The sequence below is a fragment of the Procambarus clarkii genome, chromosome 82, assembly GCF_040958095.1.
Source record: "Procambarus clarkii isolate CNS0578487 chromosome 82, FALCON_Pclarkii_2.0, whole genome shotgun sequence".
NCBI classification, from domain to species: Eukaryota; Metazoa; Arthropoda; class Malacostraca; order Decapoda; family Cambaridae; genus Procambarus; species Procambarus clarkii.
In genome coordinates, this window is record NC_091231.1 from 14,708,506 (window position 1) to 14,724,541 (window position 16,036).

A 16,036-nucleotide genomic window follows, 5' to 3' on the forward strand; every position below is an offset into this window, starting at 1 on the left:
CCGAGTTTAATGCTTAAGGCCCTTAACCACCTCAAGGTTTTATCCCTTACTTCGTAGGAAGCGGATAAGCGCATGCTCCTTTCTTTACTTTCCTCTCGTACTGTCTAAACTCGATTATGGTTGCCCTGCTTACTCGTCTCCTACTCTTCGCCGTCTTGATGCTTTGCACCATACTGGGTTGAGCCTTAGCTCTGGTGCCTTTCGTTCGACTCCCTCCCTCAGCTTGTATGCTGACACTGGCTTCCTGTCTCTCCAGGACGGCCGTGATCGCTACTGTTACAACCTTACAACACACTTACTCTCGCTTATGTCGTGCTTTGACTTTTCCCCCCTCCTATAGTTCCTGTTGTCCTTCACCACCTCCATATTTCTGTCCGGTTGTCTCGCCTGAAAAAATCTCTTGCGGTTAGTATTACCAATATTTCTCCTCGTGTTGTTCCGTCCTTGCCCCCCGTGGAGGGTCCCCGTTCCTAAATTTTGTATGTCCCTGACCCGCATCACTAAACCTTTTACCCTCCTACAGTTCTGAAACGCCTTTTCCTTTTACATTTTTTCACACTTTTCTTCACATTCCCACTCCATTTTCATCTTCACCGATGTGTTAAGCCTGCAGACAGTCTAGGCCACTCTGTTGTTTTTCCTGACCACACCTATATGTGTCGCCTTCTTCCAGAGACTAGCATCTTCACGGCAGAACTTCATGCTATTCTCTATGCTCTTCGTCTCCTGCTTTCTCGTTGTCAATCCTCCTTTGTTGTTGTAGTCGACTCTCGAAGTGCCCTCTTGGCTCTGGAGTCCTTTAATCCAGTTCATCCGGTCGTAGTCGAGATTTAACATTGGCTGTTTCTTCTCGAGTAGATTTAAGATGGTAGAGTTTTGCTGGGTTCCCAGCTGTTTATGACATTTGTCCAGTCCGATACATTGTCTCTGATTACTGCCCTCATTTTTCTGTCAGAAAATGTTTCATCCATGTTAGAAACCTACCTGTCACTCCTCCAATATGTTAGTTTCCAGAACAACCTCTTATGTGGAACGCTGTCGAAAGCCTTTTTTAGGTCCAGATAGATGCAGCATGTATGCAGGTGTGTAAGTATGTAATGTAGGTTTGGAGAAATCCTTTTCCAATTAAATCAAGATGCAAGAGAACGAGTCCGAGGGATAGAAGCCATAAATAAGAAAATAATCAACACGGAATATGCAGTCATTAGGAGGAACTAGACTCGTCAACTGTGGTTGCTGGTAAAGGTCAGTGGGCGTTGATTTCAAGTGTCTGGAGACATGCTGAGAGAGCTGAAGAGGGTCCCGGGTTGGGATTGAAATGTACATTTACATTTCCTTTTTTCAAAATGTGGGTTAACATTTGTATTGACAAGTACGCCATTGCATTTCATTCTCATTATACATACGTACGTACGAATGTTACGTATGCTTGTATGTACGTAGGTAGGTAGTACCTAACAGCCAGATTTGCCTAACAAGCCAAATTTCGAAAAAAATCTAATGAAATGAGTTTTCATTGCATTATATATGATTGCAATTTTGTTATTTGGGTCAAAACTAACAGACTTGATCTAACCTAACTAATCCTAACCAAACATAATTAAGCCAGATATTCATGTTCCTAATATAATAAATTATTATTATTAGAAAAGAACCGCAATCTGGAAAGAAATATTTGAAAATAAAGAAAATTATTCTGCTTGTTAGGCACATTGGACCTTGCATAGTATGCCATGAAGTGCGGTTCTTACTATTAGACACGACATATATATTATAATGGCATAACTAATAGACAGAACGCACTATGACTAGTAGGCAAGGCCTAATTTGCCTAACAGGCAGAGGGATTTTCTTTGTTTTCAAATATTTTTCATATTTTTTTGTTTCCTAATAATAATTAAGAACTATTAAAATAATAATTAAGAATTATTATATTGGGAACATGAATTACTGACTTCGTTATGTTAGGTTAGGTTAGGTTTGATCAAATTTGTTAGTTTCGATTCAAAGTAATAAAAAAAATCATATGTAGTGTAATGGAAAGTGGTATCATTCCATAAGAATTTTTTTTTTCGAAAAATCCAATATTTCAGGAAAATTCAGCTTGTTAGGCAACTTGAACAACACATTAATCGGTACAATATTCATAGGCTACATGAAATAGATATACAACATAAGTATTCTTGCAAATAATACTGAACTTGTTAAAATAAGATACACGATAAGAGTATATAAGAAGTGGGTACGTAGCCAGGCTCAGGAAGCGGACATTAGAAGGTTATTAAGAGGGTCGAGGTGACCTTATACATTATTGTGTAGTGTTCCGGGGGCTGTGAGGAGGAAGTATACCCGCCGCTCAGTCTACCGTGGTAAACGTTACTCTACAGTGTGGATATTTGGCTCCTCGTAACCACTGAGCAGTGAAGTGTCTTCCCAGAAGTGTGTTAGTCATCTAGGATCTTAGGTAATACTTACGAATAATTTTACTGATTCACTTTTATTCACCTATTCACTTATTTTTACTAAACACTTATTTTAATTTATAATTCATACACACATACAGAGCGTACACATGACGTTTAGATTATAATAATGCATACTATCTTACAAATAATTGATAATACTGATAACGATGTAAATTAGGAATCAAACTAGTGTTAAAATAACTATCTCTTCTCCCTCGTATAACGACTTTAAAGCATCAGGAAAGGCATTAGATGGACTCTTATGACGAGTTAGTAAGGTTTTTACAAGGAAGATAAGACAAAGTGCGTCATAAGATGGTGTCTATAGAGTGTAGAGGAGAAAAACTAACAACGTACACAACACCATTTATATTAAAACGAATGTTAATATCTACCAAACCTGACCTAGCTCAATCCAACTTAACCTAACCCAATACAGCATAACGTATGATAATACACCCTAGAATAACAATATATATATACGGTTTTTAGCGAAGAGTAAAGGAGGGTTGGTGGTGTGGGAGAGGACCATACCCCGGTGAGGGTAACTGCCACCACAACACTGCTCCACACCTGCTACACCTCACCCACCACCAGGTATGGTGCTCTCTCTCTCCCTCCCTCTATCTCTCACTTCTCCTACTGCTTTATCTTGCTGCTATCTTACTGTACGCCAGCTATACCACCTCTGTCAAGGTATTACCTCCCTCCTTCCTGCCTTGTTCCCTGGTGTGGGGTCTCCAGTGCCTGGTGTGGGGTCTCCAGTGCCTGGTGTGCCCAGTGTCTGGTGTGGGGTCTCCAGTGCCTGGTGTGGGGTCTCCAGTGCCTGGTGTGGGGTCTCCAGTGCCTGGTGTGGGGTCTCCAGTGCCTGGTGTGGGGTCTCCAGTGCTTGGTGTGGGGTCTTCAGTGCCTAGTGTGCCCAATGCCTGGTGTGGGGTCTTCAGTGCCTGATATGCCCAGTGTCTGGTGTGGGGTCTCCAGTGCCTGATGTGGCATCTCCAGTGCCTGGTGTGGCATCTCCAGTGCCTGGTGTGGCATCTCCAGTGCCTGGTGTGGCATCTCCAGTGCCTGGTGTGGCATCTCCAGTGCCTGGTGTGGCATCTCCAGTGCCTGGTGTGGCATCTCCAGTGCCTGGTGTGGCATCTCCAGTGCCTGGTGTGACTCCTCCAGTGTCTGGTGTGCCCAGTACCTGGTGTGGCCAGTCTGCCTAATTACCTAAGCTACTGAAAGCCACGCAAACCCACCCAACGCTATGAATAAATATGATATATTTACTCATTATAATGTTGGTGCTGAATGTAGAACATGGAAAAACATTTTTACTCTGAAAAAGTATCATTTTATAACGAATTAGACAAAAATAAGCTGCTGGTGATACCAAAGCAATTCAACGGTCCAAGCGACTTATCCAAGATATAGTGTTGCATACAGGTTATATTAACCTAGGTTTGGATAGGTTAGGTTTAGTTAGGTAAGGTTAGGTTTTGTTAGGTTATGTATTGGTAGGTTGGTTAGGTTAGGTAGGTACAGGAGGCTGATATGCCAGCAAAAACTCCTTAGGCAACAATTTGTCTTGGATAAGTCGCTCTACGACATTGTGGCTTGGACCGTCGACCTGCTTTGACGTCGCCAGCAGCTAATTTTTGTCTTTTGGAAGTTTTGGAATTAATTTTGTTACCTGGTGTTGAACTTTCTCCAAAGCAGCTGTGTCTATCTGAAGATGAAGTCTTCATGCTTGGATACAATAATCCAGGTGTAGATGAACCAAACACGAAACCATTGTTTCGTGTCTGTTACAGGTGACCTCTTAAAGAAATCCATGATACTTCTCTGAATTATTTAGGTTCAGACTTTTGGCCTTGGACTAGAAATTTTATAATAATTACCTACTTATTTAATTTTATTTGCACCAGAGATTTATACACCAGTAGAACAGTTGGGTTCATTCTCGACTCACAATCGGAAATTCCAAGTTTGAATCTCGGGCGGGACAGAAATGGTTGGATGTTTTTCTTAACACCCAATGCCTCTGTTCACCTAGCAGTAAATAGGTAACCAGGAGTTAGTCAGCTTATTGTGAGGATGATCCTGGTGGGGGTGGGGGGGTTCAGTACAGTAGTTCGACCTTTGAGGGGGATCTTGATATAAGCCAACATGTATATATACACTGGCTTCCTGTCTCCCTAACACAGTGAATTGTTATTATTAATCTGTCTTATGTATAAAGTAACTTTCATCCATTTTACTGGATGCAAGTTCTACAAAAGGAAGGACTGTCTGTGTTAAAAGAATTTAATAAAAGGTGGAGAAATTGTTTTACGAGATTCCAGTTATCACTATCAATGCTGTGTACAAATTCCATTTGACTGAAGGCACACAAGGAATGGCTGGAAAAGTGGGTGAAAGACATTTGGAACAGTGTTACAGCTTTCATACTGTCCTTTTTGCTTTATAATAACAATAATTTGTGTTGGGGGACAAGAAGTTAGTGTGTGTATTCATACACGTTAGGCTTATACCGAGGCCCCCCCCTCCCTCCCATTCCTAATGCTATATTACTGACCCCTGCCCAGGATACAACCCCACAAAAAGCTGACTAACTCCAAAGGCATTAGGTGAAAGAAAATGTGCCCAACCATTTCAGGTTCAGAGATTCGAACCTGGAATTCTTGATCGTGCGTCGAGAACGAACCCAATTGTACTACTGGGATTCTTGTGCTTTGTAGCACATCTTAGGAAAGCCAATAGCTGACACTGTTCAGCACATAGATAGAAAGCAGTGGATCATATTCAAGTGTGCAGTGCTTTTACAGGAGTAATGGAATAATCATCTTAATAATGTTTTATCTTATCTAAGGGTTGTAGATATCAATCTGTACATTTGACCTAAATTTACCTGAGGACATTAGCACTTTAGTGGAATAAAGGAGAACAGGAAGCGGGCACCTTATCAAAGGTCCCCCCCTCCCCCAAACCCTACACACACATTTGTCTTGATTTAGTTAAGCTGGATTTTGAAATTCAGCAGTGTTTTAGCAGGTAGGCTGTTCCATGGGTTTATAACCTAAGGGTGAAGAAGCACTTCTTGTTTTCTGTCTTACACTGTCTTGCTGAGCTTGAAACCATTGTTTCGTGTCTGTTACATCTGACCTTTTAAAGAAATCCATTAAAGAAATCAAAGAAATCCACTTTGAATTATTTAGGTTCAGGCTTTTGGCCATGGGCTAGAAATCTTATAATAATTAATTACTTATTTCATTACCTTGATGTATTGTCTTATTTGGAGAGAGGCCTAAGGGCTGCTAATCTATTTGGATACAGTATAACATAACCAGAATTTTACCAGCAATGCTGTGGTATTTTATCTTGTATGCAAATGGTATAGTGCCTGTAGATGGCATAGTACCTCATTAGCCTGTATTTAATGTATTCACACATCTTATATTAGGTAACAGTTATTTTTTTATATAATTCATTAGTTCTGAAGGAACACTTTTTTGTGATGTCAGCTCTCTGGGATGTAGAGAAAGTAATTATACATAAAACAATCAAAAGTCCTGCATCCTGTTTAAGCTTGCATAACATTATTACCACCTGGAGGGGGTTTTGGGAGTCCTACCCCCCCGAGCCCGGCCAGAGGCCAGGCTCGACTTGTGATACTGTAACTTGATTTCTTTGATCAACAATTGATCAACATGTATTGATTTCTTTAACATTAAATAAAACTGGAAACATTAAGATGATTATTGTTTCAGCAATGGAGCACGAGGTCCTCATTCAAGTTAGCCCCAAACACACATACAAGCCTTCATCTTTCAGATGTTCCTTTATGACCAAGTGGCGGAGAAGACCAACAGATGAGTGTAAGTCAAAGATTGCCTTGTTGATTTAGATCTTTTATTCAATGAGTTTAGTCATAATGCACCCCATATCCATCCTGTGGGCAGTGGTGGAAAGGATTACAGAGGCACATAATGGGTTCAGAAACTGAATTTCATAGTTCATTTAGCTAAGCAAGTAACAGTCTTGTGAAGCTAGTTACAGTTTTTAATACACAAGTACAACTTCGATTCAACAAACTATATGGGCCCAACCCTAATTTGTTGCAGCGAGGAATTCGTTGCAATTGGAGATGCCTCCAGGATGCATTTCCCATGCAATATGGGCTAATTTCACTTGGCAAAATTTTAATTTCATCCTATAATATAATAGACAACTACCAAATGAACATATTTGCAAAAAATGTAATCACATCTAGCTTATTTCTCATATCCCCCAGTCTCTAAACTCATTTTCAAAAGGTAGCAGGGCCATTCCTGATAAAACAAAACCTTGCCAATTTAAAATGAAAACACAGAATTTGGTTTTAAAAAACCTCAATAGCTTTCCCAAAGGCTCCAGGTATTTCTTGTAATGTTAAGTCAATAACATGATTAGAGCCATATTAAGTATGTTACCGTTCATACCCAGCACGTATTTTCCATGCTCTATGGGTTGATTTCATTGAATGAAATTTTAATTTCAATCTGTCATGTGAAGGACAATATCAAGAGAGACTGTCAGGAGATTTAACTACATAATTCATATTAATAATTTTAGCATATTTCCCATGCCAAAGACTTGAAATCTCATTTTCAAAGGAAAAAGGACACACATTAATGGACAAAAACCAGGGAATCTCAAGATTAGAAAGAACCGTGTAATTTTGTTTTAAATATGTTCAATGGCTTTTCCAAGGCCCCTTAGTACCTGTATATCTTGTAATATTGTGCCCATCTACAAAAATTATTAAAAATGTCATTGGAGCCATATTAAGAGAACATTTGCCTCCCCCAGCTCCCAAAAAATCCAAAATGCCCGGTAAAAAAATACCCAACAAAAAATTCATTCCAAAATACAGAATAAAAAGTCAAAATGACCACTCCCCCCCAAAAAAAAATACCAAAACAGTAAAAAAAAAAAATCCAAAACACCTATTAAAAATGGCAAACAAAAATAATTAAAAATGTGATTGAAGCCATATTAAGACACTGTTTGTACTTAATATTTCCTATGCTTTATGGGGTGATTTCACTGAGCAACATTATAATTATAACGTGTCATATGAAGGGCAACAATCAAGAGAACCTGTCCGTAAAGAGATTTAACCACATCTAGCACACTTCCCATGCCCAAACCTTGAAATCGCATTACAAAAGAAAAAGGGCTGCAACATCCAGCTTTGCTATAAGTACTACAATTTTAGGAGAATGGGCTACTTTATTTGGATAGATTATCTTGGTATTTTTCATCTGATTTTAGCCTGCCTTCAGACACCGTCTGGATACAAGAATCCACTTATTACATATCTTGTTTATCTGGATATAATTTGAATGCATGGTTATCTTGAGATGATGTTATCTTGAGATGATTTTGGGGCTTTTTAGTGTCCCCGCAGCCCGGTCCTCAACCAGGCCTCCACCCCCAGGAAGCAGCCCGTGACAGCTGACTAACACCCAGGTACCTATTTTACTGCTAGGTAACAGGGGCATAGGGTGAAAGAAACTCTGCCCATTGTTTCTCGCCGGCGCCTGGGATCGAACCCAGGACCACAGGATCACAAGTCCAGCGTGCTGTCCGCTCGGACGACCGGCTCCCCCGAGCGGGTAAACACATTCGGATTATACTTTTTTTTTTGATAAAGTGGGATTCGCAAGTGTGCAACTTGGGTAAATGAATTTGTACTATAATATTTCTTTTGAGGTACTGTTTTGTCATTACAGTATTTTGTATCCCTCGAGAGAAAGGAGGTAGCATTTGGAGTTGGGAGGAGCATGTTTAACCAGTCCACAATGGGCCAAGAATGTTTTCACCCTAGCCTTGTGGGCAATTGTATAATAATGGTTATAATTGCCATAATATCCTTTGACATGCATTGGGGGAGCATTGGTTATACAGTATTCATGTTTGTTTTTGCAACCATAACAAATTTTTTTAAATATAGTACTGCACTATACTTAAAAGCCATTTTTATTTTCTTTCAGTATCCAGTCTTCCTCTTCACACACTGGAACAGTTGAAAAAGGAATTACAAACTATAGTGCAGGGTATGTCATGTTTTGTTTCTTCAGTAAGCCTCATGATGAACTTGTTCCTCATAATCTGTCATACTCATTATTTTAATTTTTCATTACTGTACAATATTAGCTTTGATGAGGATTTGTATGTGTGCGGTTTACCTTATGAATAATCGGCTCTACTGCAAATGAGTATTATGTTTTCACTTGGCTTTTGTTTACACAAACTCAATCAAATTACAATTCGTGGTGGCTGAATTGAAGGCGTCTTTAAAAATCATAGGATTGACTAAAATTTCTTATGTATTCATTGATGCCAGGAGATAATCACAGTGTTGACTGCAAGTGATACCCTAGAAGATTTGCAATGATTTATTTCTTTTGCAATAACAATTAGATATATATACCGTATTTTAAATATTGTTTTAGAATCATACCATATATAGTAGGCGGTGAATTTTCATCAGTATAAACCTAAATTGTTATATAATTGTAGATACCTGTACATTGATTTCAGAGGCTTCAGGAGAACTGGTTGGTCTTCTTCAGGAACGTCAAGGGCTGCAGGAAGAGGTCGACATTCGTTCCATTACTATAGAACAGTTACTCAAGTTTGCAGAGAAACGACAACTCCAGCTGGGTGAACCTCTGGCAGTACAGATGAGTGTTGTCAGAAACCATTGTCAACAAACTAGTCCTGAAAGTGGGCTTGGCTAGATTTGTGTGTTGTAGCTAAATCTTGAACCTGTAGGCCAGTATAAGACAATTGTGTTCAGTTGACATTTCTTTTAACTAGACAGATTTGCTTCTTGTTTTTTTTCTGGTGTTTAGGATATTTAAGTTTCAATTTGAAATTTTGAACTAAACAAATGCATATCATGAACTATATTAAGGGGCATATTAAAGTTTGGTTACACTGTACGGGGTGTACTGTATTTAGAATTGGAAAAATTCTAAACTATTACCCTCTAATTATTTCAGTATTATAAAATTTAAAAAGGAAATATTGTAGAATACAGTACCTGGTTTAGTTGTATTTTGGGTTGTGATCAATTTTTAAAATTGTTTTCAAGTCACAGTTTCCAGTATTATTATACAGCATTGGATGCCATATAGAATTATGGAAAAATGACTTTAAACTGACAGTTAAATTTCTTTATTGTAGTACAATGCCAGCATGTCTGAGTATTTCTACCATGCCAGTTCTGGGATGGGTGACGGGTACAAATCATAGTACATAATGTGTGCCCTCCATTATAAGACATTTTAGAGTCCAAAGATAAACAATGAAATTCTTACATAATTCTGATTTTTTTTCTTCTAATTTTCACACTGATAGCTGCTTTGTGTGGATGGTGTAAATATTTCAATTACTTCATCAAAATTGTTAATTAGTGAGTTTAATAAGTTGTGATTTTTTGTTAATATTGCTCTCATATCTACCTCTTGAATGCATTGAGTTAAACTTGACTGCTAGTTTGGTAATATGTATTATAATATACAACATAAAGGCAGTTATTACATTATATTTTTGGTTATGACTTAAAATGGTTTTGCTTCCGTATATGATCACTCCTCCTGGGTGTATTATGTCCCTTACATAATATTACAAACCGTGCAGGAAAATTATAATACACTTATGATACAGTACTTGCATTGAAATTGTGTATCTCCCACTGTGATTGTGTGCAAGGTGACGCTTGATATCTACCTGCTGTGAATGTGGGGAAGGTGATGCTGGATATCTTCCATCCAGGAGGCCTGGTCGACGACCGGGCCGCGGGGACGCTAAGCCCCGGAAGCACCTCAAGGTAACCTCAAGGTAAGGTGACTTGATATCTAACTGCTGTGAATGTGGGGAAGGTGATGCTGGATATCTTCCCACTGTGAATGTGAGGGTGAAGATGCTGGAGCAGCTTTTGTTGTGAATGTGAGGACAGTGATGCTGGAGATAATGATCAAGTGTCATTAATATTCTGAACTTGAAACATTTCAATGACTCCATTGTAATAGTTCTCACTAAATTATTCTGATCTTATGGAATAATTTGTTTCTAGTGTCTTCATTGTGTCTTGACCTCTTAGCATAATTTCCTCGCTTTGTCTGAAACTCTAAAAAAATATGTGCAGCTCCTCTAAGGTGAATGCTCTCTGAATATATTGATATTTAAACATAATTTAAATTTTTCTAATTTACCTAACATTTTGTTTATATGCATTGATTAAATGTTTAGGTTATATGTTTAGGTTAAATAGCATAAAAATATAATGACGTCAGAAGTAGTGTAGGCTCTTATTTGAAATTCAGCCATGAATTTAAGCATACATATTAAGTGTATACATAATTATGGTTTGGATCTGGTGCAATATGATTGTGCTTTACAGTTATATATACAACAAAATTTACATACATTAGTGAATTGTGCTGCTTGCCCATCATAATGTGAATTCATGCAGTATATGGAATGAAGGAACTTTTGAAAATGAGCAAAAGCATAAACTAGTACTGTATTTACCATACTGTATTCAGGTTGATAAATACATTAAATATATTGTAGTTTTTGTGGGTTTAAATTCTGAATTATTTAAATGAATTGGTTAATTGATCAGCAGAAATTTTAAATTTTGTTTTATTTCAGATGGATGGGCAAATGTTTGATTAATTATAATTTATTTGTGCATGTAATTTTAGTTGATGGGCGTATCTTCATTTATAGAGCTCTTGTGCATGATGTCACCACCACCACCTGTTGTAATTAAGGATTGTGTAGGTAGAATAAATTAAGTCCCTCAATGCTAGTATAAAGTCATCAGTGTGGATGTTCATAATGAAATGTATTGGTGGTTGTATGAGAATGACAGCGTGTCATTACAGCAAAAACTGAACAGTATATATGATCTTGATTAGGCTGATGAACATTACATTCCAAATTTTTATTGTGGGTGTGGATGGAGTAGAGTGTATAGTTCAATATACTATGTATATCGAAGTGATCAATATACATAGTGGGGACATACTGTTCAATATTGTAAAGCTTGCTGTTGTCATATAGTAACAAATTGTTTTGGCTAGGTCTACTGCTATTCCTGATGTAAGTTAGTGACAATGAAAAGTGCAATATGTGCCGATGACAACACTAATGAGATGCAAACGGGGGAAGATTTTTACAAAGTGGGCAGGCAAATTTTTGTTCTAGTTCAACCCCCAACAAGTGTAAGGTAATGATGAGAGAGAAGAACTGTAGGAATATATACCATGCAGAGTAGGCCTCTACTACAGGTAGTACTGTATTGGAATGAGAGGAATTTGGGAATAGGTACCAACACAAAGTACATGTATACTTAATAACATCAGCAAACAAAAGAGCATTAAAAATCCCATATGAGAACTTAAGTTCCCCGTAGTTCTTGCAGTTCTTGTTAATTATTATACTGTGGGTACTCATTACACCATTGTATCCTGAGATGCTGGCCCGGGAATACCTCTTGATAGGCTATAATCGAAACATCTCTAGTTTTTATACTTTATTGTTTATATGCACTGAACAGTGAGGCTGCATGACAAGTCTCTCTAAATCCACTATCCCAACTTACCAATAACACTTAACCTTAGCTGTAAATACCTTAACTTGTCGAGGATAGTGTGACTTGCTGGAAAAAGCTAATTGCTTGATTTCCAGCTTGTTTGGTTGACTTGTTGGCACTGGTATAACTAATTGTCTTTTTGAAATTTCTGTTTATGGAAATGGTGGTGTGTTTGAAAATTAATGTAACCAAATTAAATAACATGTTGATTTTGTAATGCTGTACCAATATTGAGAAAAAAGAAAGAAGAAATTGAGAAAAATTTGCTGTTATGTATAAAAGAATATCTAAAATGACTAATTCTCCATGCAAATATTTCTTAATATTGTACAGACATTATCTATTTTCATGTATAATATTGTGGTGAATATTAGTTATATTTTCACTGCTCACATGCTCAACCAAATGTGTAACAGCGAGTTTTATAATATAATATGCCAGTTGATAATAGGTCTTGCTGCTCTCTTTTGGTTCCTGATAATTTATTAGTGATAGTGAAGTTTTGAATATAGCATTCCTTTTCCAAATGGGTCATAATTACGCAAGTCGGTTGTCGTTCTCCATGCCAGAACCATGGTTACAGCTTGTTATTTATGCATGAAGCTGTTGACTGTGTATATAGACAGCACCAGCCGACCCCCACCTTTGCAATGTGTACATATTTTGTAAATATGTTGCAGAGTGAGGTTAGTCCAAGGGTGTCCATTGAAGTTGTCCTGGTTTGATTTGATCTGGAAACTGAAAATAGGTGCTCTTTTTGTTGTGATTATTTTCTGCAAAATGTAGAGGATAAGTACTTTTAAAAGGAAGGAAAGTAGTTTATTATAATGACAAAGCTGTGGCATTTTATGCAATTGTTATAGGAAATATTGCTGGATTAAGTATTGTTTGAAACTTTTGTCTTTAATTCTGACTTCTTACCTTTCCAAATGGTTGTGCGAGTCATATAGTGAATACTGTGTGTAATTCATGAGTTTTTAAGCTATATGCTGTTTGCATGAACAGAAGTACACCATAGATTATCATACAATAGTTATATATAATGGGTTGTTTGTCAACTAGCTGAAATGTAATGAATACAAATGGGGAACTATACATTTTTATCAATAATTATTTTTTTCTGAACTATAATTTAACATTGTAATTAGTAATGGGACAATACTAAATTTTTTAATGATTCTGATTCCACAAAAGTCGATTCCAATACAATTCTGGTTATTTGAAAAAATACAGATGTTACTTATTTTTTTTTAAATTGTTGTACCATATTTCAGTTTGGAAATTAACGATTTACCTTATGAGCTTGGGTCATCCAGCTTAATCAGAAGATTAATGAGGGCACCTGAAAAGTGAAAAAATTTCATTATACAAACGATGAGTCAAAATAACCTGGCTGAAGAAATGACGACCAAACCACAACTCAGAAGATGGAGAAGTGACAACGTTTTGGTCCGTCCTGGACCATTATCAACCTTATCAAGTTAATAATGGTCTAGGGCGGACCAAAACAACATTGCTTCTCCATCTTCCGAGTTGTGGTTTGGTCGTCTCATTCCACTATACATGCGGATATATGTATATATGCTTTAATTGTGTACTGTACAATAAAATAAGATTTGCCAACTTGTTTCAAATAAAATTAATATGGCAAAACTATCTCAATTAAAGCATAGGTAATATGTTTATTTGTTTCTAGTCACAAGGTAATCCTTAATGTACAAAACATCAGAAAATAAGAAACAGTGAAAACATTCCATTACCATCACAGGTGTATTTGTTACATAGAATTTACAATACAATAACGTTTTTAAATCTTTCAATATAAGTTCAATTATTAAAAAATGATAATTTTTGATTTGTACTGAAAAAGCAGTCTTTAACCTACATAATGCGAGTGTAAGTGAATAAGAAAATATTTTTCATACTGTATTTAAAACTTAGGACTCTTAAATTGTAATGTCAAATCATTAGCAGACTCTTTTCAGTCTCTTTCTTTACCCATTTATCTTGTCTTCAATTTGGCATTTTGTCTTCCCTTTGTTTATTTCTTTTTTCTTCTTTAACTCAGAAAAGCATCTTTCAAAACTGAAGTTCTAACCTTATTTTTAGTTATCATACTTTAAACAATTTTAATTATTACCTGAAATGAAAAATAGTGATACAGGTATTAACTTTTAAAGAATTGTTTTAAAAATTGGAAATCATGGTAAATTTGTCTATTATAATACTGATTCCAATTACTGAGAAATACTAGATTCTTACAATTTTAGATACTAGTTCCGATTGTCCCATCACTAAGTATAATTACATTTCTATAATGTTCATTGCTGATAAAAATGTGTATGGACTGCATTTAGTGTTTTTGTATGTTGCAGTTAGTGTGAACGAAGCAACTGTATTGTGAGTGTGTATAAGTGTGTATAATGTTAGCAACTACCCTTTCACTTTTTTTTTTGTCAATCATTATGATATTTGCCTTTACTCTCAGAGTTAAAGTATACCCCTTGATGGTACCTGTTATACCAGTAATTTCAGGTGTGAAGTCAATCGTACTCTTATCATATACCAATGCAAGACTGTGATTGTGGGCATTAATGATTTTTGTTACTTCAGAGTGAAGTGTAAGATATGTTTTATTTGAAGTTGTTATAACAGTGTGGCATATCAGCGTTCTTCAGGTTCACTTTGTTCTGAATGTCATGCTAATCTTGTAGCTTTTCCCTGTGTTGCTAGTTAGTAAGAGTTAAAATTGTGAACTTTTGAACAGTCAACTTTTAACTGTTAAAAAGAGTGCGTATATTGTACAGTATTTTATTCTTGTCATGATTTACAAAAGTAAGTTGAAAGTCTTGTGGATGACATAAATCGACCTGGTGCTAGACAGTGCAGCAAATGTTACCAATTACACGACGGTGAGAACTCTCCATATGATGCATGTTCTGATAATCTGCAATTATTTTATGATTTCACTAATTTATTTTGTCAGTGTGCATGCTTTCAAAAATTAAATAAAATTATGCTAAAATTCCAGTAGTACATTAGCTTGCATCATGCTTGTTTAGTTTAGTTTTCAAAGTCAACAATGCAGTATACAGAAAATCTGGTTTTGTATCATTTAATTCTTTGTTACTAATTATTATGTATTTAAACTGTAATGCAGATTTGTTGTGTGAATGCATCTATACTACAGCAGCAGTGTACATTAAACACTTTACTAATGAGATTAATTTCTCATAAACCTTATTATTTTGTTACCTCATATAATATTACTTTGCTTTAATTAGACTACAACAATTGGAGAATATCAATATTCAACATTACACTTCTGTTTTAGTCCATCCTTTTGCTTATTTTTTGGTTACTATGTTTATTCTCTCCATGTTAAATTACTTATAAAAATAAATTACATCCTTCAATAAAAAAAATGAAAAAAGCTTACCTTGGCAAGTGGGACCTAGAGATATAATACCCACTGTGTACAGGTCTTGCTAATTACTCTTCAGTGGTAGAGTTCTTACATCTCAAAGGGCCCAGAGCTTTAGAAAGGGGTTACGTTGTGGTCTAGTGGCTGACTTGTATTTCTAGCTTCCACTTGCGTTGTCATGTTCAATTTCTCGTGTAAAAAGTCTTACCCTGTCATCTTTTTCAATATTTCTCTATCTTGCATGTAGTGACATCTCTTGGTTGGTCTTCTGTCGAGTGTTTGCTGGTTCTTTTCATTTAGACATAAACTACGAAAACAGGCTAATATATATATATATATATTTTTTTTTTTGCAGAAGTTAGAAAATTTCTTCTTTTCAAGTTTTTATTTTGTTGTCACCATAATTTTCCATGCTTGTTGGATCACAACGTACAGTACAGTACAGTACAGTATTATACTTTGTCTAATTTCCCACTGTTGGGAACAGGAAGTGTTCTTATCAAGGAG

General features: G+C 36.4%; 1 protein-coding gene across 4 annotated transcripts; it reads left to right on the top strand.

Annotated features, from left to right (window-relative positions):
• Positions 1-2,236: 2,236 nt before the first annotated feature.
• On the top strand, positions 2,237-15,427 carry LOC123764438 (protein EURL homolog). Of its 4 annotated transcripts, XM_069316128.1 has the most exons (5): positions 2,251-2,464; positions 2,958-3,062; positions 6,221-6,328; positions 8,489-8,551; positions 9,039-15,427. In XM_069316128.1, the coding sequence occupies exons 3-5, from the start codon at positions 6,223-6,225 to the stop codon at positions 9,236-9,238; spliced, it is 369 nt and encodes a 122-aa protein (XP_069172229.1). In that variant the 5' UTR covers positions 2,251-2,464; positions 2,958-3,062; positions 6,221-6,222; the 3' UTR covers positions 9,239-15,427. The 4 variants fall into 4 exon arrangements, with proteins under 4 accessions (XP_045608257.1, XP_069172229.1, XP_045608256.1 ...); XM_045752301.2 differs by lacking the exon at positions 2,958-3,062 and having other exon boundaries at positions 2,237-2,464; XM_045752300.2 differs by lacking the exon at positions 2,251-2,464 and having other exon boundaries at positions 2,720-3,062.
• Positions 15,428-16,036: the final 609 nt, after the last annotated feature.

Coding starts and splice junctions, on each gene's coding strand:
- LOC123764438 (XM_045752299.2), top strand. CDS start 4,225: ATGAACCAAACACGAAACCATTGTTTCGTGTCTGTTACAG. Junction 6,329..8,488: donor GAGAAGACCAACAGATGAGT/GTAAGTCAAAGA, acceptor ATTTTCTTTCAG/TATCCAGTCTTCCTCTTCAC. Junction 8,552..9,038: donor ATTACAAACTATAGTGCAGG/GTATGTCATGTT, acceptor CATTGATTTCAG/AGGCTTCAGGAGAACTGGTT.